Source organism: Moschus berezovskii, chromosome 8 (genome assembly GCF_049115385.1).
Source record: "Moschus berezovskii isolate FMDL1 chromosome 8, NW_MosBer_1.0, whole genome shotgun sequence".
Lineage (NCBI taxonomy): Eukaryota > Metazoa > Chordata > Mammalia > Artiodactyla > Moschidae > Moschus > Moschus berezovskii.
The window spans coordinates 27,921,516-27,947,981 of NC_142467.1; the positions used below are offsets into that span (position 1 = coordinate 27,921,516).

Below are 26,466 nucleotides of genomic sequence, written 5' to 3' on the forward strand. Positions count from 1 at the left end.
GGGATGCCATGCCTTCCTCCAAGTGATCGTCCAGGTCCAGGGATCGCACCTATGTCTCTGGCATCTCCTGCATTGGCAGGCAGGGCTTTTTACCACTAGTGTCACCAGGGAAGCTTTCAGAGTCAGTACATAGAAGGAACCCAAACTTTCCACTAGGTTGAAATAATGAATTGACATCTATTTGAAGGGAGCTAATTACAAAAAGTCCACTCTCTTACCAGTCAAGATTCAATGAGAAGCACTGTGTACAAACTATGCTCAATAAGAAACCCAGTAGGTTAAAAAAAAAAAAGAAGAAGCAACATTGTCTGCCCTGATTAGCTTTTAATCTAGCTACAAACACACGACAAAATAAGAGTTCTACAAAATTATAACTAAAATACAAGATGGTACATAATTTTGCTAGATGGGAGCTAAAGTACTAGCAAAAAGGTAAGGAAGAGATATGTTAATATACGGTAGATAATATATGAAGTTTCTACATTTTCCGATGTTTAAAACAAATTACAGGCCCAAAATAAAAACAAGAGATATTAAGAATATGTTCACATGAGGAATCCTGTGTTCATAAATTAAAATACCAATAATAAACTGGTAGATTCACTAAAAACAATGATAATATAATTCCAATGCCTTGAAAATTACCTTTAATTAACAAGTGAAATGCAAATTCAATTCTGCCTGCATGAATACTCCTCTTTGGCAAAGATACAAGAATGTCCGTCAAACTAAAGAAATACTGATATCCAAAAAGATACCCAGTGATGTAAATAGTTTTCATTATGAAAATGAACTTAACTCCTAACCAAAGCCAGATACTAAAATAATCAATCTTTCAAAAATAATGTAGTATAAAATATTTTCTATCTTTTAGTACAAAACCTTGTTTGCTCAGAAAAAACAACAAATGCTGGCCATAACCAATTTTGGAGAATTGCTGGTATTTGAAAATGCCTAGATGTCTTTTTCATTATAGGGGACTGGAATGCAAAAGTAGGAAGTCAAGAAACACCTGGGGTAACAGGCAAATTTGGCCTTGGAATACGGAATGAAGCAGGGCAAAGGCTAATAGAGTTTTGCCAAGAGAACACAATGGTCATAGCAAACATCCTTTTCCAACAACACAAGAGAAGACTCTACACATGGACATCACCAGATGGTCAACACCGAAATCAGATTGATTATATTCTTTGCAGTCAAAGATGGAGAAGCTCTATACAGTCAGCAAAAAAAGGCCAAGAACTGACTGTGGCTCAGATCATGAACTCCTTATTGCAAAATTCAGACTTAAATTTAAGAAAGTAGGGAAAACCACTAGACCATTCAGATATGACCTAAATGAAATCCATTATGATTATACAGTGGAAGTGAGAAATAGATTTAAGGGACTAGATCTGATATATAGAGTGCCTGATGAACTATGGACGGAGGTTCCTGACATTCTACAGAGGACAAGGATCAAGACCATCCCCATGGAAAAGAAATGCAAAAAAAGCAAAACAGCTGTCTGAGAAGGCCTTGCAAATATCTGTGAAGAGAAGAGAAGTGAAAAGCAAAGGAGAAAAGGAAAGATATAAGCATCTGAATGCAGAGTTCCAAAGAATAGCAAGAAGAGATAAGAAAGTCTTCTTCAGCAATCAACGCAAAGAAACAGAGGAAAACAACAGAATAAAAAGACTAGAGATCTCTTCAAGAAAATTAGAGATACCAAGGGAACATTTCATGAAAAGATGGGCTGGATAAAGGACAGAAATGGTAGGGACCTAACAGAAGCAAAAGATATTAAGAAGAGGTGCCAAGAATACACAGAACTGTACAAAAAAGGTCTTCACGACCAAGATAATCATGATGGTGTGATCACTCAACTACAGCCAGACATCCTGGAATGTGAAGTCAAGTGGGCCTTAGGAAGCATCACGACAAACAAAGCTAGTGAAGGCGATGGAATTCCAGTTGAGCTATTTCAAATCCTGAAAGATGATGCTGTGAAAGTGCTGCACTCAATATGCCAGCAAATTTGGAAAACTCAGCAGTGGCCACACGAGTGGAAAAGGTCAGTTTTCATCCCAATCCCAAAGAAAGGCAATGCCAAAGAATGCTCAAACTACCACACAATTGCACTCATCTCACACGCTAGTAAAGTCACGCTCAAAATTCTCCAAGCCAGGCTTCAGCTATACGTGAACCATGAACTTCCAGATGTTCAAGCTGGTTTTAGAAAAGGCAGAGGAACCAGAGGTCAAATTGCCAACATTCACTGGATCATCGAAAAAGCAAGAGAGTTCCAAAAAAAATCTATTTCTGCTTCATTGACTATGCCAAAGCCTTTGACTGTGTGGATCACAATAAACTGTGGAAAATTCTGAAAGAAATGGGAATACCAGACCACCTGACCTGCCTCTTGAGAAACCTATATGCAGGTCAGGAAGCAACAGTTAGAACTGTACATGGAAAAACAGACTGGTTCCAAATAGGAAAAGGAGTATGTCAAGGTTGTATGTTGACAACCTGCTTATTTAACTTATATGCAGACTACATAATGAGAAGCACAGGCTGGAATCAAGATTGCTGGGAGAAATATCAATAGCCTCAGATATGCAGATGACACCACCCTTAGGGCAGAAAGTGAAGAGGAACTAAAAGACCTCTTGATGAAAGTGAAAGAGGAGAGTGAAAAAGTTGGCTTAAAGCTCAACATTCAGAAAACTAAGATCATGGCATCTGGTCCCATCACTTCATGGGAAATAGATGGGGAAACAGTGGAAACAGTTTCAGACTTTATTTTTTGGGGCTCCAAGATCACTGCAGATGGTGATTGCAGCCATGAAATTAAAAGACGCTTACTCCTTGGAAGGAAAGATATGACCAACCTAGACAGCATATTAAAAAGCAGAGACATTACTTTGCCAACAAAGGTCTGTCTAGTCAAGGCTATGGTTTTACCAGAGGTCATGTATGGATGTGAGAGTTGGACTGTGAAGAAAGCTGATCGCTGAAGAATTGATGCTTTTAAACTGTGGTCTTCGAGAAGACTCTTAAGAGTCCCTTGGACTGCAAGGAGATCCAACCAGTCCATTCTAAGGGAGATCAGTCCTGGGTGTTCATTGGAAGGACTGATGCTAAAGCTGAAACCCCAATACTTTGGCCACCTCATGCAACAAGTTGACTCATTGGAAAAGACCCTGATGCTGGGAGGGATCACGAGGAGAAGAGAACGAAAGAGGATCACATGGCTGGATGGCATCACCAACTTGATGGACATGAGTTTGTGTGAACTCCAGCAGTTGGTGATGGACAGGGAGGCCTGGCGTACTGCGAATCATGGTGTTGCAAAGAGTCAGACACGACGGAGCGACTGAACTGAACTGAAATGAATTTTTGGTTAAACCTTGTTTGGAAATTTTCTGTAACAGAGATACCTATTTAACCGATGGCAGTAAGATTCAATCAAGTTAGGGTATTTTAGAACATGAAGATCATAGAGAGTTAAGTGAAAACATTCATTTCAGGTATATCTGGTTTAATATCTAATAATTTCTTCAATTCAGGAAAAAATAAAAGAGACTGGTAATAATCTGGGAACAAAAACTACTAGATAAACACAGAAAAATAAAGGTACATGTATAACTAATTATAATGTATGATACAGATAACACTTTACTAAATCATTCATTTCTCCTAAATGCTCAAGCTATGGCACTGTCAGTAAGGGAACAAAATGAACTATGCTGGGAACTTAATATATATTGCTGTAATCTTCAGAACCATTCTAAAAATATAAAACTGAAATTCAGCAGGGAGTAGTAAAGATGGAAGTGCATTCAACAAACAACAGATCTATCCAACATACTGCCTAAAGGTGTAGTCTCCACCATAGACAGCCTCTTTATAAGTCTCGTACTTAGCTTACTTCATGGCTCTCAGTCTCTCTCTGAATTTTCTCCCTTTATAACTATCAAGGTACTGACCTGTTTTTTCTTACCCTATGAACAAGTTATCACAATATATTAACACAACTCTAAATCATCAGCTGATATGTAACCCAAAATATCCCATGTAGAGACTCCAAAAGTAGAGGCAAAGTTTTTTATACAACCTTCTCCACAAATAACCACTTCATTTTAGATTATTCTAACAACAAAGAATTTTCAGAAAGCCAATCCTTCTACTAATGAGAACTCATGAAATTCTAAAGGAAAACATTCTTTGGGAAAACATGTATGGCTCAAAACAAGAACTCCTAACATAACTTGTTCTAAAATTAAAGAAATGAAGAGTTACTAAGTAATGACAAATATATGACCAGTAAACAAGTCTGTGTGTGTGCGTGTGTGTGTATTCCCCATATTGTGACTTCTTTTATTTCCTAACACAAGTTTTGTTTTAAAGCCAAACGTACTGTATTTTGAGATATAAACAGAAAAAGACTCATAACCCACTGGCTTAACCAAAACAAAAAAGAATTCATAACCCATTGGTTTCCTTGGTAAAGCTTTTAATCTCTACACAGCACTACCAATGATATACCCATGCTAAAAAAAAAACCTCCAAAATAAATCAAATCAAACCTCCAATTTACAGGAAACACAAAGGGTGAACAAACATGTACAATGTCACTCAGGCAATGCAATCAGCAAAATCTATATTGTGGGACACTTCATGGGGCAACTGACCCAGACTTTTTCAACAAACTTCAGTGCAAAGGGAGGATAGTGTTGGACAATTTAACAAAGACTTAAAAGTCATCAGTTAGTTCAGTTCAGTCGCTCAGTCGTATCCGACTCTTTGCGACCCCATGAATCGCAGCACACCAGGCATCCCTGTCCATCACCAACTCCCAGAGTTCACACAAACTCATGTACATCAATTCGGTGATGTCATCCAACCATCTCATCCTCTGTCATTCCCTTCTACTCCTGCCCTCAATCTTTCCCAGCATCAAGTTCTCTCAAAGGAGGAAACTCTTCACATCAGGTGGCCAAAGTTTTGGAGTTTCAGCTTCAACATCAGTCCTTGCAATGAACACCCAGGACTGATCTCCTTTAGGATGGACTGTTGGACCTCCTTGCAGTCCAAGGACTCTCAAGAGTCTTCTCCAACACCACAGTTCAAAAGCATCAATTCTTCGGCGATCAGCTTTCTTCACAGTCCAACTCTCACATCCATACATGACCACTGGAAAAACCATAGCCTTGAGTAGACGGACCTTTGTTGGCAAAGTGATGTCTCTGCTTTTTAATATGCTGTCTCAGTTCAGTTCAGTCGCTCAGTCGTGTCAGACTCTTTGCGACCCCATGAATCACAGCACGCCAGGCCTCCCTGTACATCACCAACTCCCGGAGTTCACTGAAACTCATGTCCATAGAGTCAGTGATGCCATCCAGCCATCTCATTCTCTGTCGTCCCCGTCTCCTCCCACCCCCAATCCCTCCCAGCATCAGAGTCTTTTCCAGTGAGTCAACTCGTCGCATGAGGTGGCCAAAGTATTGGAGTTTCAGCTTCAGCATCAGTCCTTCCAGTGAACACCCAGGATTGATCACCTTTAGAATGGACTGGTTGGATCTCCTTGCAGTACAAGGGACTCTCAAGGAGCAAGTGTCTTTTAATTTCATGGCTGCAGTCACAATCTGCAGTGATTCTGGAGCCCTCAAAAATAAAGTTGCTTACTGTTTCCACTGTTTCCCCATTTATATGCCATGATGTGATGGGACCAGATGCCATGATCTCACTTTTCTGAATGTTGAGCCTTAAGACAACTTTTTCACTCTCTTCTTTCACTTTCATCAAGAAGCTCTTTAGTTCTTCTTCACTTTTCACCATAAGGGTGGTATCATCTGCATATCTAAAGTTATTGATAGTTCTCCCAACAATCTTGATTCCAGCTTGTGCTTCATCCAGCCCAGCGTTTCTCATGATGTACTCTGCATATAAGTTAAATAAGCAGACTGCCTTTTCTAAAACCAGCTTGAATATCTGGAAGTTCACAGTTCACATATTGCTGAAGCCAGGCTTGGAGAATTTTGAGTATCACTTTACTAGCATGTGAGTTGAGTGCAATTGTGTGGTAGTTTGAGCATTCTTTGGCATTGCCTTTCTTTGGGATTGGAGTGAAAACTGACCTTCTCCAGTCCTGTGGCCACTGCTGAGTTTTCCAAATTTGCTGGCATATTGAGTGCAGCACTTTCACAGCATCATCTTTCAGGATTTGAAATAGCTCAACTGGAATTCCATAACCTCCTCTAGCTTTGTTTGTAGTGATGCTTCCTATGGCCCACTTGACTTCACATTCCAGGATGTCTGGCTATAGGTAATGACCACACCATCATAACTAAATTGGTCATGAACACCTTTTTTGTACAGTTCTTCTGTGGATTCTTGCCACCTCTTCTTAATATCTTCTGCTTCTGTCAGGTCCATACCATTTCTGCCCTTTATTGAGCCCAACTTTGCATGAAACGTTCCCTTGGTATCTCTCATTTTCTTGAAGAGTTCTCTAGTCTTTCCCATTCTATTGTTTTCCTCTATTTCTTTGCATTGATCACTGAGGAAGGCTTTTTTATCTTCCTTGCTATTCTTTGTAACTCTGCATTCAAATGCGTATATCTTTCCTTTTCTCATTTGCTTTTCGCTTCTCTTCTTTTTCAGCTATTTGTAAGGCCTCCTCAGACAGCCATTTTGCTTTTTTGTATTTATTTTTCTGGGGATGGTCTTGATCCCTGATTCCTGTACAATGTCATGAACCTCTGTCCATAGTTCATCAGGCACTCTATCAGATCTAGTCCCTTAAATCTATTTCTTACTTCCACTGCATAATCATAAGGGATTTGATTTAGGTCATACCTGAATGGTTTAGTGGGTTTCCCCACTTTCTTCAATTTAAGTCTGAATTTGGCAATAAGGAGTTCATGATCTGAGCCACAGTTGGCTCCCGGTCTTGTTTTTGCTGACTATATAGAGCTTCTCCATGTCTGGCTGCAAAGAATGTAATCAATCTGAATTCAGTGGTGACCATCTGATGATGTCCATGTATCGAGTCTTCTCTTCTGTTATTGGAAAAGAGTGTTTGCTTTGACCAGTGCATTCTCTTGGTAAAACTCTATTAGCCTTTGCCCTGCTTCATTCTGTACTCCAAGGCCAAATCTGCCTGTTACTCCAGGTGTTTCCTGACTTCCTACTTTTGCATCTCACATAATGAAAAGGACATCTTTTTTGGGTGTTAGTTCTAAAAGGTCTTGTATGATATAATACTGGAGATCAGTGGAAAACAACTTCAATATGGAGAAATAACTCCCAATATCATACTGGAGATCAGTGGAGAAATAACTTTAGAAAGAATGAAGGGATGGTGCCAAAGCAAAAACAACACCCAGTTGTGGATGTGACTGGTGATGGAAGCAAGGTCCGATGCTATAAAGAGCAATACTGCATAGGAACCTGGAATGTAAGGTCCATGAATCAAGGCAAACTGGAAGTGGTTAGACAGAAGATGGCAAGAGTGAATGTCAACATTTTAGGAATCAGCAAACTCAAATGGACAGCAAACTCAAAATTTAAATGGCGAATTTAACTCAGATGTCCCTTTTATCTACTACTGTGGGCAGGAATCCCATAGAAGAAATGGAATAGCCATCATAGTCAACAAAAGAGTCCAAAATGCAGTACTTGGATGCAATCTCAAAAACGACAGAATGATCTGTTTGTTTCCAAGGCAAACCATTCAGTATCACGGTAATCCAAGTCTATGCCCCAACCAGTAACGCTGAAGAAGCTGAAGTTGAATGGTTCTATGAAGACCTACAAGATCTTTCAGAACTAACACCCAAAAAAGATGTCCTTTTCATTTTAGGGGAATGGAATGCAAAAAAATTCTTGTGCTAGATAATGGAAATTCATTATTCTCTCTTCTTTTACAAATGTTTTATATTACCCATAATAAAATGTGTAAAAACAAAAATGCTTTCAATAAGTCTTCTTTGACCATCAGGATAATTGTTTGTTACAGGATACTTTTGTAAAAGGAAAAAGTCATCTATTAGAAATACATTCTTAAATATATAATTAATACTTCAAACTTTAGGAGCCTTACTAAGTAAGAATTAAACTCACTACTGGTCACAACAAATACTTCTATCTGATAAACATTACACCAGGGACAGTGGTGCATAATTCATTGGTAAATTTATTTTACAACAATGAATCAAATATATTAATACTAAGGATAAAAATTTTTTGAATAATCGAAAAGCTGATAATCAAAATAGCTAAAATTATTTCAATATTTATTAACTATACACTAATAATTTGGTCTTAAGGCCAAAATGTAACACAATCAATTGAAAAAATATTCAATATATGAGCTACTTTATATGTATATTCAAAGACTGCACAGAATATCCACAATAAAGAAATGAGAAGTAATAATCATATTGAAACTTTCCAAAATTTTTCATCCTATGATACATCATTAGACTCATGTGATCAGAATTTTTATATCTAACCAATATGAGTCAAATACCTATTATACATAATCAATAAGCAATTCTATCTCAAAGGCTGAATGCATTTAATCTATACCAATTTGAATGATGTTAGTTTACACTGATACTTTTCCCTCTCCATTTCCAACTGCAGAGTTCTGTATTGTTAGCTATAACTAAACATTTGTCAGAAAATGCCATCAGTGTCTGGTCCATGCCCTACCCAATTCAGGTTAAAAGTGTTCATTTATCCAACATTTAGAGAGAATTTGGTGGTCTGCATTTCTCAATACAGACTCCCTGCAAATAGCAACAAAACCTTGAGTGTCGCACACCCCCACCTCCACTGTTCTCATCCACACGCTATGAGCAAGTAGACTTTGATCCCAAGTTGCAGTAGAATACAGATCTGGACTAAACCAACATTATATTTTAATCTCTAGGAAGTGATTCAAAGATGAGTACATGATTCAAGTTAGGACAACTAAGACCTGTAAGGCTCAATGTCTTTTATCTGCATCTAAAGCATAGAGTTTCTTCTGCACTGGATTTGATGTTATAAGGCTGTACAACTGGAGCGAATCAGAACAAAACAAAGAAAGCAGAAAGTAGAACTAAGGGGTGGTCAGCAGCTCAGATCTGATTAGGGCAGCTACAGAATCTAGATCTAACTGTGAATGTTTTAGGTATGAGGCCAAGAAATTCCTTTTTGCTTAAGCTATCTTGTGTCAGACTTTGGAATCAGACATTTCAAGATGAATCCTCACTGTTACCCATTGGATATGTGGCTCTCAATTATCTTAAGGTATGTGCAAAATAAGTTGTAAGTAAGCAAATGTATATATTCCGTCAATAGTATGTGTACCACACTTCAGGAAGCACTCTATTAAATTCATAATATTCAACACCAAACAGGAACTTTTACATTTTCAACTTAATATGCTTTCATTCTTATCAAATCCAAAACACATGTCATTTCTAAAACACTGGGACTTTGTTGTCACCACATAATAAGTAACCAGTAACAGGTGGTTCAAAAAGACAATTGGTAAATATTTTGTATAAGGCACTAATGATTCTAAAAAAAAACAATCATAACCTATCTATTTAAAACAAAATTACAAGTCCTGGTTACAGGGCAAAAAATGTTTCCCAAGTTTTAAAAATCACTAATTAACAATTCTAATGTTTTCTCCTAAAAACTCAACATCTTACCTCAAAATAATGGCAATGCCTCTCTGAAAGAGATATTCAGTCAATTTAAATTTTAAAATGTGTTTTTCATTCTATCTTTAATATACTGAGCACATTAAAAGTTTTTTATGAACCTCTAAGCAAATTTGTTTTTCCATGTTTATCAAGTTGTTTATAGAAACAAATGTAGTTTTTGAAAGAATATATGATTTCAATTGTATTCAGCATTCCCTGTTCAAAATATAAACATTCAGTTCAGTTCAGTCACTCTGTCATGTCCGACTCTTTGCGACCCCATGGACCACAGCACCCCAGGTCTCACTGTCCATCACCAACTCCTAGAGTTTACCCAAACTCATGTCCATCAAGTCGGTGATGCCATCCAGCCATCTCATTCTCTGTCGGTCCCTTCTCTTCCTGCCTTCAATCTTTCCCAACATCAGGGTCTTTTCAAATGAATCAGCTCTTCGCATCAGGTGGCCAGAGTACTGGAATTTCAGCTTCAACATTAGTCCTTAAAATGAACATTCAGGACTGATCTCCTTTAGGATAGACTGGTTGGGTCTCCTTGCAGTTCAAGGGACTCTCAAGAGTCTTCTCCAACAGAACAGTTCAAAAGCATCAATTCTTCGGCACTCAGCTTTCGTTACAGTCCAAGTCTCACATCCATACATGACTACTGGAAAAACCATAGCCTTGACTAGACAGACCTTTGTTGGCAAAGTAATATCCCTGTTTTTTAATATGTTGTCTAGGTTGGTCATAACTTTTCTTTCAAACAGTAAGCATCTTTTAATTTCATGGCTGCAATCACCATAAGAAGTGATTTTGGAGCCCCCCCAAAATAAAGTCAGCCACTGTTTCCACTGTTTCTCCATCTATTTGCCATGAAGTGATGGGACGGGATGTCATGATCTTTGTTTTCTGAATGTTGAACTTTAAGCCAAATTTTTCACTCTCCTCTTTCACTTTCATCAAGAGGCTCTTTAGTTCTTCTTCACTTTCTGCCATAAGGGTGGTGTCATCTGCATATCTGAGGTTGATATTTCAGCTTGTGCTTCATCCAGCCCAGCATTTCTCACGATGTACTCTGCATATAAGTTAAATAAGCAGGGTGACAATATATAGCCTTGACATACTCCATTTCCTATTTGGAACCAGTCTGTTGTTCCATGTCCAGTTCTAACTGTTGCTTCCTGACTTGCATACAGGTTTCTCAAGAGGCAGGTCAGGTGGTCTGGTATTCCCATCTCTTTCAGAATGTTCCACAGTTTATTGTGATCCACACAGTCAAGGGCTTTGGCATAGTCAATAAAGCAGAAATAGACGTTTTTCTGGAACTCTCTTGCTTTCTCCATGATCCACCAGATGTTGGCAATTTGATCTCTGATTCCTCTGACTTTTCTAAATCCAGCTTGAACATCTGGAAGTTCATGGTTCACGTCCTGTTGAAGCCTGGCTTGGAGAATTTTGAACATTACTAGCGAGTGAGATGAGTGCAATTGTGTGGTAGTCTGAGCATTCTTTCGCATTGCCTGTCTTTGGGATTGGAGTGAAAACTGACCTTCTCCAGTCCTGTGGCCACTGCTGAGTTTTCCAAATTTGCTGGCATATTGACTGCAGCAGTTTCACAGCATCTTTTAGGATTTGAAATAACTCAACTGAAATTCCATCACCTCTACTAGCTTTGTTTATAGTGATGCTTCCTAAGGCCCACTTGACTTAACATTCCAGGATGTCTGGCTATAGGTGAGTGACCACACCATTGTGATTATCTGGGTCATGAAGACCTTTTTTGTACAGTTCTTCTGCGTATTCTTGCCACCTCTTCTTAATATCTTTTGCTTCTGTTACGTCCATACCATTTCTGTCCTTTATTGTGGCCATCTCTGCAAGAAATGTTCCCTTGGTATCTCTAATTTTCTTGATGAGATCTCTAGTCTTTCCCATTCTATTGTTTCCCTCTATTTCTTTGCACTGATCATTGAGGAAGGCTTTCTTATCTCTCCTTGCTATTCTTTGGAACTCTGCATTCAAATGGGTATATCTTTCCTTTTCTCCTTTGTTTTTTTTGGCTTCTCTTCTTTTCACAGCTATTTGTAATGCCCCCTAGACAGGCATTTTGCTTTTTTGCATTTCTTTTTCTTGGGGATGGTCTTGCTCCCTGTCTCCTGTACAATGTCACAAACCTCCGTGACATTATATTGCAATGTAATATAAACATTACAATATGGTAAAATAATTAGATTACTGTGTAAAAGCTATCAATCTTTGCTATCAGAAATGAGAAACGATGAAAGGACCAGTCCCAAGAGCCATGGTTCATGCCTTTCTAGGACTGTTTGGACTATTATTATTCTAATAATGCTAAGTTTAACCTTCTAGAAGTCTGTAAATCAGATGCAAGGTTGTCTGTGTGGTTCCAGTGACTTGATATAAAGGTTTCAAGCAACTATTTTTCATTAATTACTCTTGTTAAGTTACAGTGATTCTCACATGGGAATTAACAGTGGTGATCTGTGATATTCAACCAAACATATTTACCTTAGTCGCTCATTACTCTATACATTTTATTCTGAGACATAGTTGCCATATAATAATCAGGATAAATTTCCTCATTACAGTTAAACTTCAGAAACTTATATTTTCTCTACTGCTAAATTCTCAGAGCACAAACTTTTGGTTTCTAAAAGTAATGTTATGATTTGACCTAACTTCTGTAAGAAAAATCCTCTAAATGAAGAAGTCAGTTTCTAAGCACAATATTAAGGCAAGATTTTTTAATTCAATTTAGAGATGAGTATCATAGCACAACTAATTTAGAAAATTATAAATTCCAACCAAGCATGCTGTATTTAGAAAAAAATACTTAAGACAAGCCCACATATGGAACTATATTAATACACTATATTGTAAAAGCATCAACCTACAAATTACCAAAAAAGAATCAATAAATTTTTTAAATTTAACTTTTGAAGTGCCCTAAAGTTTAGACAGATGTTATCCTATTTTCTCTGAGATTTTCTCTGAGCAGCTGTTCATATGGACATGTTCCTTATTTATTGATATACTGTGTCCAATGCTAGGGTCATATTTCTTAAACAGGAACTTGGCAACTTCCAGATTCTATGGTAAATATTGACATGTCTCAGCATGTCAATATTTATACTATCAGGACACTTTGATGAGTGTCTTCAACAATGGCTGCATCTTATGTCTTTGCAGCCACTTGTTTCTGTTTCAATTGAGAAAGATTTTTTTTATTCAATAAAATTCTCATTAAGTGTTCTTACAAAACTACAATTAAGCTCATAGCATCCTCTCACACAAAGACCAGATTGAAGTCCTTGCTTATTTCAACATTTTGGTCACTGCTGCAGGCTAGGACAACTCAGAGAAACAAGGCACAAATTCAGAAGTGTACTCCAAGTAATACTTGTTTTGACTCTTAATTCTAAGCCTAATCGTTATTTTCAATCCCGTTGCTAAGGGTGAAAGCCACTGAAGCATTTTCAGAATTTATAGAATTAAATTATTTCCCTTTTCGTTAGTCCTAAAAGCTAGACAAATTTATAAAAGACTGGTTTACAGACTGTAAAAATGATGACGATATTCAGAGATCAGTTAAAATCCAGAATGCCTGCCATAAAGGGCAGTTGGAAAGTCTGGCTCATTATCTAGAATTAAACAGTGTTTTATATGCAAAATTAGTGCACCTAATTTTTGTGCCAAGTATCAGAAATCATGTTTACAAACCAACCATTATTAACTCAATCTTAAGAGCAAACTACCATATCCCTGGGAGAAAATCTTTGTAAAATCTTGTAAATACCCTGGGATTTCCCAGTAGCACAAAGGCAAAAGTTTAATTTAAAGCTATCGGCAACACTGGTATCTAGCAGAAGGATGAATGCCCCATCATCCATTTGGAATTCTAACATGTTTTTTTCTTTTGGGCAACAAAAGTCTCAATGGTGTTTTTCTTCTATAAAGAGCCCAATTTCATCAATATTAAAAATTTGCTGACTATAACAACCCTCTGCTCACTAATTTCAACCCATGTTTTACAAAAAGTCACAACTAACTTTCTCATCAGTACTGGCAGCTTCACAAAGGACAAGGAGCATATTGCCCAGAGCGATATAATGCATTAACTAAAAACTTTCTAGTAGTATAAAAAGAACTGTCTTGAAGACAGTCACCTTTTTCCTGAAAATGAGGTATTGCAAATAAAGCTTGACTTCAGTTCAGTTCAGTCACTCAGTCGTGTCCGACTCTTTGCGACCCCATGAATCACAGCACGCCAGACCTCCCTGTCCATCACCAACTCCCGGAGTTCACTCAAACTCATGTCCATCAAGTCGGTGATGCCATCCAGCCACCTCATTCTCTGTCGTCCCCTTCTCCTCCCGCCCCCAATCCCTCCCAGCATCAGACTCTTTTCCAGTGAGTCAACTCATCGCATGAGGTGGCCAAAGTATTGCAGTTTCAGCTTTAGCATCAGTCCTTCCAATGAACACCCAGGATTGATCTCCTTTAGAATGGACTGGTTGGATCTCCTTGCAGTCCAAGGGACTCTCAAGAGTCTTCTCCAGCACCACAGTTCAAAAGCATCAATTCTTCAGCGATCAGCTTTCTTCACAGTCCAACTCTCACATCCATACATGACCACTGGAAAAACCATAGCCTTGACTAGACGGACCTTTGTTGGCAAAGTAATGTCTCTGCTTTTTAATATACTATCTAGGTTGGTCATAAGCTTGACTTATACCCATAAAACTCAGACTGAAATCAAAACTCCTAGCTGAATAACTTTGGTCATGCCATTAATGCATTAAAATATTCACTGACTACATCCTTTGTACCAGGCTTTAAACATCTCAAAGATGAGTAAGACATATTCCCAGCTATCTGGTGAGACAGAAACACCCAAAGAGGATTATTATGCAAGCTTGTAAAGTACAGAGTCAAGATGGGAGCTCCTCTGAAAAGTAGCACGTTAACCAGTCTGAAATTTCAGAAGAAGGTTCCTTGAATTATATCTGATATACAATTTAGAAGGTGGAAAATGTTTAGGAGTGGAAGGAAAAAAGATAAGAAAACACATTCCAGGAAGAAGAAGCTGCATGAGCAAAGGCTTGGAGGAAAGAAATAGCATGATAAACAGAAATGAAAATTCAGTTTCAGACTGACTGACACTAACAAGAGCATTTGTGGTAATCATAGGCACTGTGTTGAAGGGATCTCAAGAAAGAAGAGTAAAAGAGAAATTGGAACTTGGAGCACAGAAAACTTTTGAAAGGATTCTTGCTCAGAAGAACAAATAAATGGTGTTGGAATCAGAGAAAGATTAAGAGAAGCACTTCTTAAGGTGAAAAAATAACATGTGGGTCAATCAAAATTTTGTGGGTCTTAATCTACGAGCCATGGGGAAAGAGAATTTTTTATAAAGGAGAAAAAACAGGACAATGATGAACACTAGACAACAAAGAACTTTAACCTCTTACTATGGAGATTAGTTGAGGATCAAAGAAAACAACAAATTAAGTAAAACTATTATTTTTTTACTATATGTGAATATCATTGAATGAGAAAAAAGTCAGATAAAAGGAAATGATCAACACCATCAATACTAAAGACAAGTGAAAAGAGACAGGAGAAAGCGGTCTGGTACTAAAAGCAGTACCAATTCAATTTTTTAAACTTTTAATTTTAAAAACCGTTCACTGAGTGCCTAATATTCAAGCCAACTGGCCCTCCTCCATTATCCCTCCGTTCAAAAGTTTTTTATTTTAGTGAACAAAGAAAGCCAGGCACAAAACACGCAAGCCTTATAGAGTGCTTGAAAGTGAAAGTTGCTCAGTCCTGTCCAGCTCTTTGCCACCCCATGGACTAAACAGTCCATGGAATTCTCTAGGCCAGAATACTGAAGTAGTGGGAGCTGGTCCCTTCTCCACGGATCTTCCCAACCCAGGGATCAAACCCAGGTCTCCAACATTGCAGGCAGATTCTTTACCAGCTCAGCCAGCAGGAAAACCTAAGAATACTGGAGAGGGTGGCCTATCCCGTCTCCCCGAATCTTCTTGACCCAGGAATCAAACTAGGGTCTCCTACATTGCAGGCAGATTCTTTACCAGTTGAGCTACCAGGGAAGCCCATTGAGCACTTGCTGCTGCTGCTGCTGCTAAGTCGCTTCAGTCGTGTCCAACTCTCTGCGACCCGATAGACGGCATCATACCAGGCTCCTCCGTCCCTGGGATTCTCCAGGCAAGAACACTGGAGTTGGTTGCCATTTCCTTCTCCAATGCATGAAAGTGAAAAGTGAAAGTGAAGTTGCTCAGTCCTGTCTGACTCTTCACGACCCCATGGACTGCAGCCTACCATGCTCCTCTGTCCATGGGATTTTCCAGGCAAGAGTAATGGAGTGGGTTGCCGTTGCCTTCTTCATTGAGTGTTTAGTGCAGGTCAAATACCTGACAATACTAGGGAGGCCCATGCATTCTTTGCACACAAAAACATAAATATGTACTATTTTTACATATAATTCTACTGAACCTAAGAAATCAAAGTTGAAAATACTCTTCTAGATGCAAGAGAGACAATAATTTTTGAAGAAGGAAATTATAAGAATCAGAATTCACTTATAGTGTGTAAGAAAATGATTCAAGATAGTCTGAAATAAGATTCCACACCAAAGTTGCCAGAAAAAAGACTTTTGAAATAGCAATGTAAGACAGTGCTTAAATTAGTTCACTGGCAGTGAAACCAAGAGCAGGGAGTTTATGTGCTTAATGACCATATATCTCAATTACCACCTCCTAAGGGATCTTGCCAAGAGATCGTGTCAGATTAACTTTGTTCTGTTATATGAAAAACTATATACAAATGTATGTGCAGTCTTATCTATTGCTATTTGGCTTCCTCTATGGGTAACTTTAAAATAACTGGCATTGTTCTTCCCTATTTTGAAGCATGGTCTAAAATTAATCAAAATTCATAAATACAGTAAATCAGCTATGATTTTTAACAACTTCAATTTCCTGGTGCACTTCAGCTATTACATATAACCCTCAAGTGTCCATGTAAATGAAGACAATCTACACTACAGCAAGATGTCTGCAGACACATTTGCTACTTTGAAAACCAAGCCTGATGAGTTGCACAACATAATTTCCATAACCAAGCCAAGATTATTTAATTTTAATGGCAAGACTTAAAAAAAACATATTTAAAGCAATCACAAGACAAAGCATTACAGCTTGTTTTTTGATAGGACAAGGGTACAGTATATTTTTGTATATTTCTAATTCCCCTTTTCCCCGTGCCCATTAAATTTCTGGAAGGAACAGGCCATCTTTATCCCTCTGCAGTAGACTCATGATGGTATGAATAAAAGCTCAGTTAAGTACTTGCTAAATTTGTGTATGTAACCAATTCTTGACAATTCAGTAGATTCAAACAAAAAGTTAGTAAAAAGAAAAGAATAAAACTTGGTGGGCAGTAGCCAACAGTACAATCACAGATAGTAAAAACCCAAATATTCTAATCACTGTGTTGCCCTAAATATAGAAGTGTCTCATAGCTTGGCCAAGAACAGCACATAAATCAATGCATTATATGAGCTTCCTTTCCTGTTTCTCTCAATCCACTCTGAGTCAAAGTATTAAAAAACTGATAACATTCTAAAAAGAATCTGGGGAGAGGGAATAGAACCTTATCTAATGAGATTGTTAAAATTAGAGAAAGCTAAATAATAATACTGATTAAAAGAAAAAGTTGGTATATGTCTTGCAGGTGGACCATTTCTCTAAAGCCACCTAATCAATTACTGAACTCAGGAAAGACAGCTCCTTTCCATTTGTTCCCACACAAAGTTCCTTCCTGACTCCAACGGGCACCTGTCAGCGTCAGATCGAACCCACTGACAATCTACAGAACGCTGGGAATTAGGAGAATGCCAATGTTAGGAAAATGATCAAACACCTTCTCAACACAACCCTCTGAATTCAAGTGTCCTCCTAATCCCACAGCTTTACGGGGCATTTCAAAGGCGCTTTACACAAAGAACCCCGCAGGTGCAAAGGGAGAAACTGAAAAGGGAGCCCAAGAGATTCACGACCTGAGGGTAACGCCAGAGAACTCAGGTGTTCCCGAGAGTTTACAAACAGGAGGGCCAGAAGCTTACACATCGAGGGGAGTCCAAGCCGGAAAAAAATTTGAGCGCTGAGGAGTTCTAGAGAAGTAAAGAAAAATAATAATAATAATAATAACTGGACCACCGACTATTAAAAGAGTCAGTCGCCACTTCCGGACCCTACCTGTCAGTAATTCCACTTCCGGCCTCCTCCAAAAGGCCCGCTCCCACAGGCGGACATCCAGCAGCCAATGAGAGTGTCACCTACTTCCGCGGTGGCTGAGTGACGTCATTTAAGTCCCGCCCCTTCCGGTAGAGAGGAGCCTATCGTAGAGCCCGAGACCCGCGCCTCAGGAGGAGGTACCCTGACAGGCCCAACCAGACCGCGGGAAGGGGAGAGAACGGCGAGCCGGCCGTGCACGCCTCTTCCGCCCTGGGCACGGAAGGGTGATGTGGCTGGGGCTTCGCCTGCCTCACTATGGTAAGAACCGGGGCTTTGGGGTCGCGACTGAGCTTTGTGCAGGGGCTGCGAGCCAGTACTAGGGCTGGAGGGTTGGGTGGCAGTCCCCGGCCGGAGAACCCTGTCACTAACTTGACTCTCCCGGGGCCCAGAGGGAGAGATGGGCCCGGGAGCCATGTGGCCCCTGCACGTCCATACTGGGACAACCAGAGCCGACAGCCCAAGAAAGAACCTCAGGGCCGCAGAGCCCCTCCTCACACGCAGAGGCTACTTTAATGACTTGTTTCAAAGAAATGCGCTGTTTTGGCTTAACCCGTCGTCACTTACTGTTAGTGGTCATTTTCAGGCTTTAGAGCTGCCGGGTTTGCGCGCTTGTTGTTTTGCGGTCTGTTATCTCATTGCAGACTTAAGCCAGATGTTTCATTGTTGTCAAACAAACCCCAGACGCCCCACCTTAATTTTCACTTGTTGAATTAATTGGCCTCTTAGGTCTCTCCAGCTCCATTCTCTCAACTCTAAAGATGCTACTTTATAAGCTGTTTTTTAATGATTGGAGTTGTCTGTGGAGGTGGCTTTTCTAGAAGCTTACTGTGCTTGGAGTGGTGTCTGGTCTCGGGTCTTCCTCCCCTTCCATACATTATTAAGGTTTCCTGTGTTATTTTGCCTTATTACAGATTCCTTTAATAGTTTGGGCCTCTTTGAGAAGCTTGAAATAAGCCACAGAAGTTCACAAGGGAAATGTTTATTTCTCCAAGCTGAGAAAAATGCATAAAACCAACATGGACAGAGGACAGATGAAATAATCAGTAGTAATAGCAAAGGTCTCCCAAGCTATGTCTGCAGGCATTTCACCTTTGTCACGGTACATGCTAACAGCCTCTACACCAGGCCCTTGCCATGAATTTATGAGGTCTATGTGCCAGATGCTGTATTTATGAGGAAAAGATTCGTGCCTTTTATTATACTATCAAAAGCAGCCATGGCAAAAGCTTTTCTAAAGTGAAAAGTTGCTGAGCTTGTGTTCCCAGAAGTTCCTGCAGAATCCCATATAGCACAAAACCCTTAGATGTTTAATCGAAAACTCATTCATTGTTTGCTTTATGCCAGCTACTTTGGTTATAGCTGGAGCATAAGTCAAAACTTTTCCCTGGAGAAGTTTACAGTGTATAGAGGGATGATGTTTTATTGGCAGATTATTCCTTCCTTGGCCAAAGATACTCTCCAGTTACTTTTTTGAGCTATCACGTGAAAGGACACAAGTGGATAGACTTGTGTCCTAAGTGAGCCATTATTTAACTTAGAAAATGTGGTTCATTTTGCAATCCAAAAAGAGTAGCGAGACTGTTGGTCTTAATTCTTGCATATATCCTCCTTGAGGCTGAAATTTGATTGTTTTACTCATAGTACAGGCAGAGATAGATTCTTCTTTTTGTCTTGTGTTCTATTTAGAAGCAAGACATATACCGTTTACGATTTACAGTATTTGAACCATCTGGCCATACTAACCAGTATTCAGAGTAACAATAATAACTCTCATTTATTAGCTCTTGCTGTGTGCCAGGGTGCATTTGAAAAATCAACTTAAAAGCATTGTCTCATTTCGAAACTTCTGAATAGATGTTTACAGGCAAAGGAAGTCAGGCATGTCAAAAGTCTTCATGCTGTTGTTAATGAAAAGAACATAACTGAAAATCAAATATGTCTTAGTGGTTTGTTGCTCTCAAATATAATATGCCAATCAGATGTGGGTGGAAAATAGAAATCACTGCCAGGTAATTAATGTTTTCATTTCTGCTTTGTTCCTGTGAACTTAAGATGTCAGCATTTCAGGAGAAGTTGGAAGAGTTACACAGTGAGGTTTCTTTTTAAGTTTGTACCTCAACTTGGTATATTTGCAAGATAGCCTAGTGATAATGAGATGGTTAGACAGCACCACTGATTCAATGGACATGAATTTGAGCAAACTCTGGGAGATAGCGAAGGACAAGGAAGCCTGGCCTGCTGCAGCTCAGAGACATGGTTTAGCAACTAAACAACAACCAGTGATTTTGACTTATATCGAATTACTGTATTTTAATCCATTTTTCTTTTTAGAAAGAACCATTCAGTTTTTAATATCCTCCTTCCCATGCATTCTTTTTTTTTTCCCCCATAATTTTATTTACTTTTGCCTGTGCTGGGTTTTTGTTACTGCAAATGAGGGCTGCCCTCCAGTTAAGATGTGCGAGCTTCTCATTGCAGTAACTTCTCTCATTGAGGGCGCGAGCTCTAGGTGCACAGGTTTCAGTAATTGCGGCCCCTGGGCTCTAAAGCACAGGTTCCGTAGTTGTAGCAGACTTTTATAGTTGTTCTGCGGCATGTGGAATATTCCCAGATCAGGGATTGAGAACCTGTGTCCCCTGCATTAGCAGGCAGCTCCTTTACCACTGAGCCACCAGGGAAGCCCCCAGTGAATCCATGTTTTAAAATTCATTTCAAGGCCATTAAGTGTTTATCAGCAATAATAATTTACAACTGTCAGAGCATAAGCAGTATAATAATTATATCATTTATGAATTAATAGTTTTAAAAACTCCAGAAACCCTAGTTCTCCCTAACTTAAAATTCTTCAAGATTCATCTCTAGTTTCATCTCTTCCAAAGAAGCCTTCCCTGTACCTTAAGTTTTCTTCTACTCCCTTTAGGTGTTTATTTGGACGTCCGTAGTCCAGTCCATGTATATGCCACCAGTGTCCCTCTTGCGTAGAAAACAGCAGTAAGATATTGCTATGTGTTATCTCCTAGGACAGAGAGAGATCTGTTCTGTTCTCTTCAGTCACTCAGTCGTGTCCGACTCTTTGCGACCCCGTGGACTGTAGCCTACCAGGCTTCTCCGTCCATGGGATTCTCCAGGCAAGAATACTGGAGTGGGTTACCATTTCCTTCTCCAGGGGATCTTCCCGACCCAGGGATCGAACCCGGGTCTCCCTCATTGGAGGCAGACGCTTTAACCTCTGAGCCACCAGAGGCAACGTGTTTGGTAGAAAGAACATGAGGTTTAGAATCATTCCCAGCTACCATCCTTTATTTGTTCAGCCTGAGGAGTTTATCTTCGTTTCTTCCTCTGTTGATGTGTTAAGTGACTTACCGATATTCTCATTTAATGTTCACAAACCTGCAAAGTAGGACCTATTTATTGCCCATATTTTATAATTAAGTACCAGAGAAAGGGTGTGAAATAGTTTCTTTCCTCTTGTAGCTGAGAAATTGTTTAGGGACAGAGAAAATAATTGTCACTGGGAACTGCTGGAGGGCATCGTCAAGGAGATAACACTCTGACCTGTGTATTAAGGAGTGACTGAGGACTAGAGAAGGAGTCATTAGCTAGAGCTGGGAAAACATTCTCTAGCCTTTAGATAGATAAAGGATGAGGTAGTTAAGGACACAAAGAACGTGAAGTTGAATACTTGCCTGGGGAGTGCAAGAAACTGAAGTTAATCAGTGAAGAGATGAGACTAGAAAGCTTGAGGCCAGGTCTTGAAGTCTTTTCAAGACTTTATATTTTGATAATGTTTGTGTACCTAATAAACACTTTGAGCAAGGAAAAGAATGGAGTGCACTTTAGAAAACCAACTGGTAACAATGGAGAGGATATATTTACTTGTTGTTGTTTAGTCAGTAAGTCATGTCTGACTCTTTGTGACCCCATGGACTCCAGCACACCAGGCTTCTCTGTCCTTCACTATCTCCCAGAGTTTGCTCAAACTCGTGTCCATTGGGTCAGTGATGCCATCCAACCATCTCATCCTTTGTCGCCCCCTTCTCTTGCTGTCAAGCTTTCCCAGCATCTGCGTCTTTTCCGGTGAGTTGGCTCTTCTCATCAAGTGGCCAAGGTATTGGAACTTCAGCTTCAGCATCAGTCCTTCCAACGAATATTCAGGGTTCATTTCCTTTACTACTGACTGGTTTGATCTCCTTGCTGTTCAAGGGACTCTCAAGAGTCTTCTCCAACACCGCAATTCAAAAGCATCAATCTTCAGCCCTCTCTCTTAGGATCCAACTCTCACATCTCTAGATGACTATTGGAAAAACCGTAGCTTTGACTATACAAACCTTTATTGGCTAAGTGATGTCTCTGCCTTTTAATATACTGTCTAGTTTTGTCATAGCTTTTCTTCCAAGAGCAGGCATCTTTTAATTTTGTCATCCACTGTGATTTTGGAGCCCAAGAAAATAAAATCCCACTGTTAACCATTGTTTTTCCATCTATCTATTTGCCATGAAGTGATGGGATCGGATACCATGATCTTAGTTTTTTGAATATTGAGTTTTAAAGACAGCTTTTTCACTCTTTTCTTTCATCTTTATCAAGAGACTATAGTTCCAACTGTTGCTTCTTGACCTGCGTACAGATTTCTCAGGAGGCAGGTAAGGTGGTCTAGTATTGCCATTTTTTGAAGATTTTTCCAGTTTGTCGTGATCCACACAAAGGCTTTAGCATAGGCAATGAAACAGAATTAGATTTTTTTTTTTAATTCCCTTGCTTTCTCTTGGAGCCAATGGATGTTGGCAATTTGATCTCTGGTTCCTCTTGCCTTTTCTAAATCCAGCTTGTACATCTGGAAATTCTTGGTTCAGGTACCGCTGAAGCCTGTCTTGAAGGATTTTGAACATTACCTTGCTAGCATGTGAAATGAATGCAATTGTAGTTTGAACATTCTTTGCCATTGTCCTTCTTTTGGATTGGAATGAAAACTTTTTTCCTGTCCTCTGGCCACCTCTGAGTTTTCCAAATTTGCTGACATATCAAGTGCAGCATTTAACAGCTTCATCTTTCAGGATTTTGAAATAGCTCACCTGGAATTCCGTCACCTCCACTAGCTTTGTTCACATTAATGTTTCCTAAGGCCCACTTGACTTCACATTCCAGAATATCTGGCTCTAGGTGAGTGACCACACCATCATGGTTATCTGAGTCATTAAGATCTTTTTTGTATAGTTTTTCTGTGTGTTCTTGCCACCTCTTCTTAATCTCTTCTGCTTCTGTTAGGTCCTTGTTGTTTCTGTCCTTTATTATGCCCATCTTTGCATAAAATGTTCCCTTAATATCTCCTATTTTCTTGACTAGATCTGTAGTCTTTCCCATTCTAGTGTTTTCTTCTATTTCTTTCCATTGTTCACTTAAGAAGGCTTTCTTATCTCTCCTTGCTATTCTCTGGAACTCTGTGTTCGTTTGTGTATATCTTTCCCTATATTTTTCTCAGCTATTTTTAAGGCCTTCTCAGACAACCACTTTGCCTTCTTGGATTTATTTTTCTTGGGGATGGTTTTGGTCACCACCCCCTGTACAGTGTTACAAACCTCCATCCATGGTGCTTCAGGCACTCTGTCTACCACATCTAACCCCTTGAATCTATTCATCACCTCCGTTGTATAATCATAAGGGATTTGATTTAAGTTATACCTGAATGGTCTGATGGTTTTCCCTGCTTTTTTCAATTTAATCCTGAATTTTGCAGTAAGGAGCTCATGATCTGAACCACAGTCAGCTCCAGGTCTTAATTTTGCTATCTGTGAAGATTAAAATCTGACAAACTAGAAACAAATACAGTGATCATACATGATTGAATGACTGCCCTCTTGACAAGTGTAAGTAGGTTGAAAGATAAAAATAAGAAAATCATTATAAGGTGCTTAGTAAGAAGTGGTGAAGTACAAGTCCAGTTTAGATGACTGGAAGAAAATATTGTTTAAGCACCAACTCTCCCATGTGCTTTACATACGATGTTTTATTAAAATCTTACATTATTGGCCACAGTGTACATATGAAGAAAAAGGTGCAGAATTGTTAAGTGTCTTCCCCAAGACCACACTGCTTATAAGTAGTGAAGCTCAGATTTAAACTTAACAGCTCCACTTGTCACCAAATCTTGGGCCCTTTTTATTATACAACAATGCCATTAATCCCACAGGGAATTCAAGAGGAAAAGCAACATTTGTATGCCTCAGTGTGGGTTGTTTGTCAAGATCATAATTCTGTAGCTGCTATTACTTGTGCACCTTCAATACAAATGACATCACAGTAGAAAGGCAGGTTATCTTCTTAGTATTAATAGTTTTGACTGCATAAATATACGAGGAATTTCCACGAGCTACACTTTGAAAACCTCTGCATTATGCTAATAAGTAGGTATCTGAAGTGGATGCTGGTCTTCTGTAGCATAGTCACTTGTAACTCTAACCACAAGTAAAAACTCCCAGGGAGCTTTGACAAATACTTTGCCCACAGTGAGTGAGTGAGTGAAAGTTGCTCATTCGTGTCTGACTCTTTGTGACCCCATGGAATGTAGCCCACCAGGCTCTCCTCTGTTCATGGGATTCTCCAGGCCAGAATACGGGAGTGGGTGGCCATTCCCTTCTCCAGGGAATCTTCCCAAACCAGGGATTGAACCCAGCTCTCTTGTTTTACCTTCTTTTAGTTTTGCTTCCTTTTGGTCTTTACCCTACTGGAGTCTTTGGGAGCTGTGCATATGTGTTAACAGCATCTACCATACCTCTTCATTTTAGCTTAGGCTGGATTTGAAGAGTCAAAACAGGAAAACACTTAAGGAGACCTGAGACTCTCACAGAGAAATAAATTAGAACTACTGTTTCTTTTAGCTTTGCTTTCCCGTTCTTTATTATTTATTTATTTTTTAAATGTAATTTCTCCTTTTATCAACCTTCATCATTTTATACTGTAAGAAAGTGAAATCACTAAAGGCAAATAACCTTATGAATCTGCTGAGTGTGAAGAGGAAAGACCATGATACAGTTAAATGGATTAGGAGGGAGACACCTAACTCTAGGTTTACAGTTGCAAAAACTCAGGCTTTGTTGTGCAATAAGTATCATTATGTGTTACACGATGACTGGGGACTGATTGCTTTCAGTGACATAAGCATAAGCAGTCCTTCAAAATCAAGTATCAATATAACAAAAGCAATATGGAAAAATTCAGAAATGTCCAGCTATTGCTATTTCTTGGGTAAAACTACTGATCACTGGTTGGGTTCCCCAACAGAATGTAAGAACAAGAGAATTTTAGAAAGCAGCAATTTTAAAGAAATGAAAGCTATGCAACATGCATTGCAGTCCTTTATTATATAGTTCATAAGTATGAAAAAGAGAATTCTAGGCTGTTAATTAACTCATAATTCTGGAAAATATTTTTCCATGCAGTGAATGTATAACAATGGCTGTTACACAGTCTCTCCTTCGCTCTCTTTATGAGAAACCCTTATCACCACGTCTTCCCTGGATAGTCTCTGTGCCACCATTTGCTTCCAGGTGCTTCACAAGCCAGTCTTAACCCACCTCTGGAAACTATAAAATCACTTAATTTGTGCTAATGATATGAGCATTTACACATCAAACCAATTTATATTTAACCAAGATGGTCCTTTAAACCATGATCATGATTAGAAAGTGACATTACATCAGTAATACAGACAACTATTTTCCCCATGAACTATGGAATACTTTTTCCCTGGACAAATTCACCTCTTCCCAGAAATAGGCAAAGTTCAGTGCAAAAGAGTAACAGTAAAGTGTTCATTAAGCCATAAGAACAAATCACCTTGTTTTCAAGATAATAACTCTACCTTAGTTTAAAGTGCATCAATGTACTAACCTAAAGGATTGTTACCTGTAAACAGTTTACACAGCAAAAGTGCTAGGAGGAAGTCTTACAAGCAGAACTTGTGCCAGCTATTTAAGAGATCCATTAAAAATGACTTAGTGATTTTAAATGATAACTGATCAAAAATCACGTTAGCTCTTTAGAATGGGAATGTATGTTTAGAGTAAATACAGTGTCTTCTGAATATAGTCAACAAGCAACAAAGCCAGAGCCCCTAGTTGAAGTTTTCCAGACCCTGCAGAAGGAATCTGCTGTAGTGCGTGGATATCTGCCCGTGCCACAGAGTTTAGTCCAGATTTCTGGGCATTGATTATTTTTTTGAAGCTCCAGGTAAAATGAGTTGCCAGGGTTCATACCCTGCTTGCCTTCATTTATTTGCAAGTTTTTCCATTTTGTCATTCTTAGTCTTATCTATTTGCATGATCAGAATTTTTTTTTCCTAACAGAATTTGCACTTTTCCTTCAGACTACTTATCATTTATCAAGGACAGGTGAAGCATTTACATCAGTTTTCTTAAGTCTACTGTTTGTCATAGTTACAT

The 26,466-nt window shown here is 39.0% G+C and overlaps 2 protein-coding genes across 4 annotated transcripts in view; one reads left to right on the top strand and one right to left on the bottom strand.

Moving 5' to 3' along the window:
• Positions 1-18,100, bottom strand: part of XRCC4 (X-ray repair cross complementing 4) — a 298,009-nt gene extending 279,909 nt beyond the window's left edge. The window contains exon 1 of one of the 3 annotated variants that reach the window (XM_055428747.2): positions 17,857-17,984. The gene's annotated coding sequence lies outside the window, so the exon portion shown is untranslated. The other 2 variants (XM_055428744.2, XM_055428746.2) reach the window with 2 other exon arrangements.
• The window catches only part of TMEM167A (transmembrane protein 167A), a 56,818-nt gene that overhangs the window by 2,524 nt on the left and 27,828 nt on the right, over positions 1-26,466 (top strand). The window contains exon 2 of the mRNA XM_088839289.1: positions 18,122-18,286. Coding sequence (XP_088695415.1) covers positions 18,122-18,286 — 165 coding nt within the window. The remainder of the gene's footprint in view (positions 1-18,121; positions 18,287-26,466) is intronic.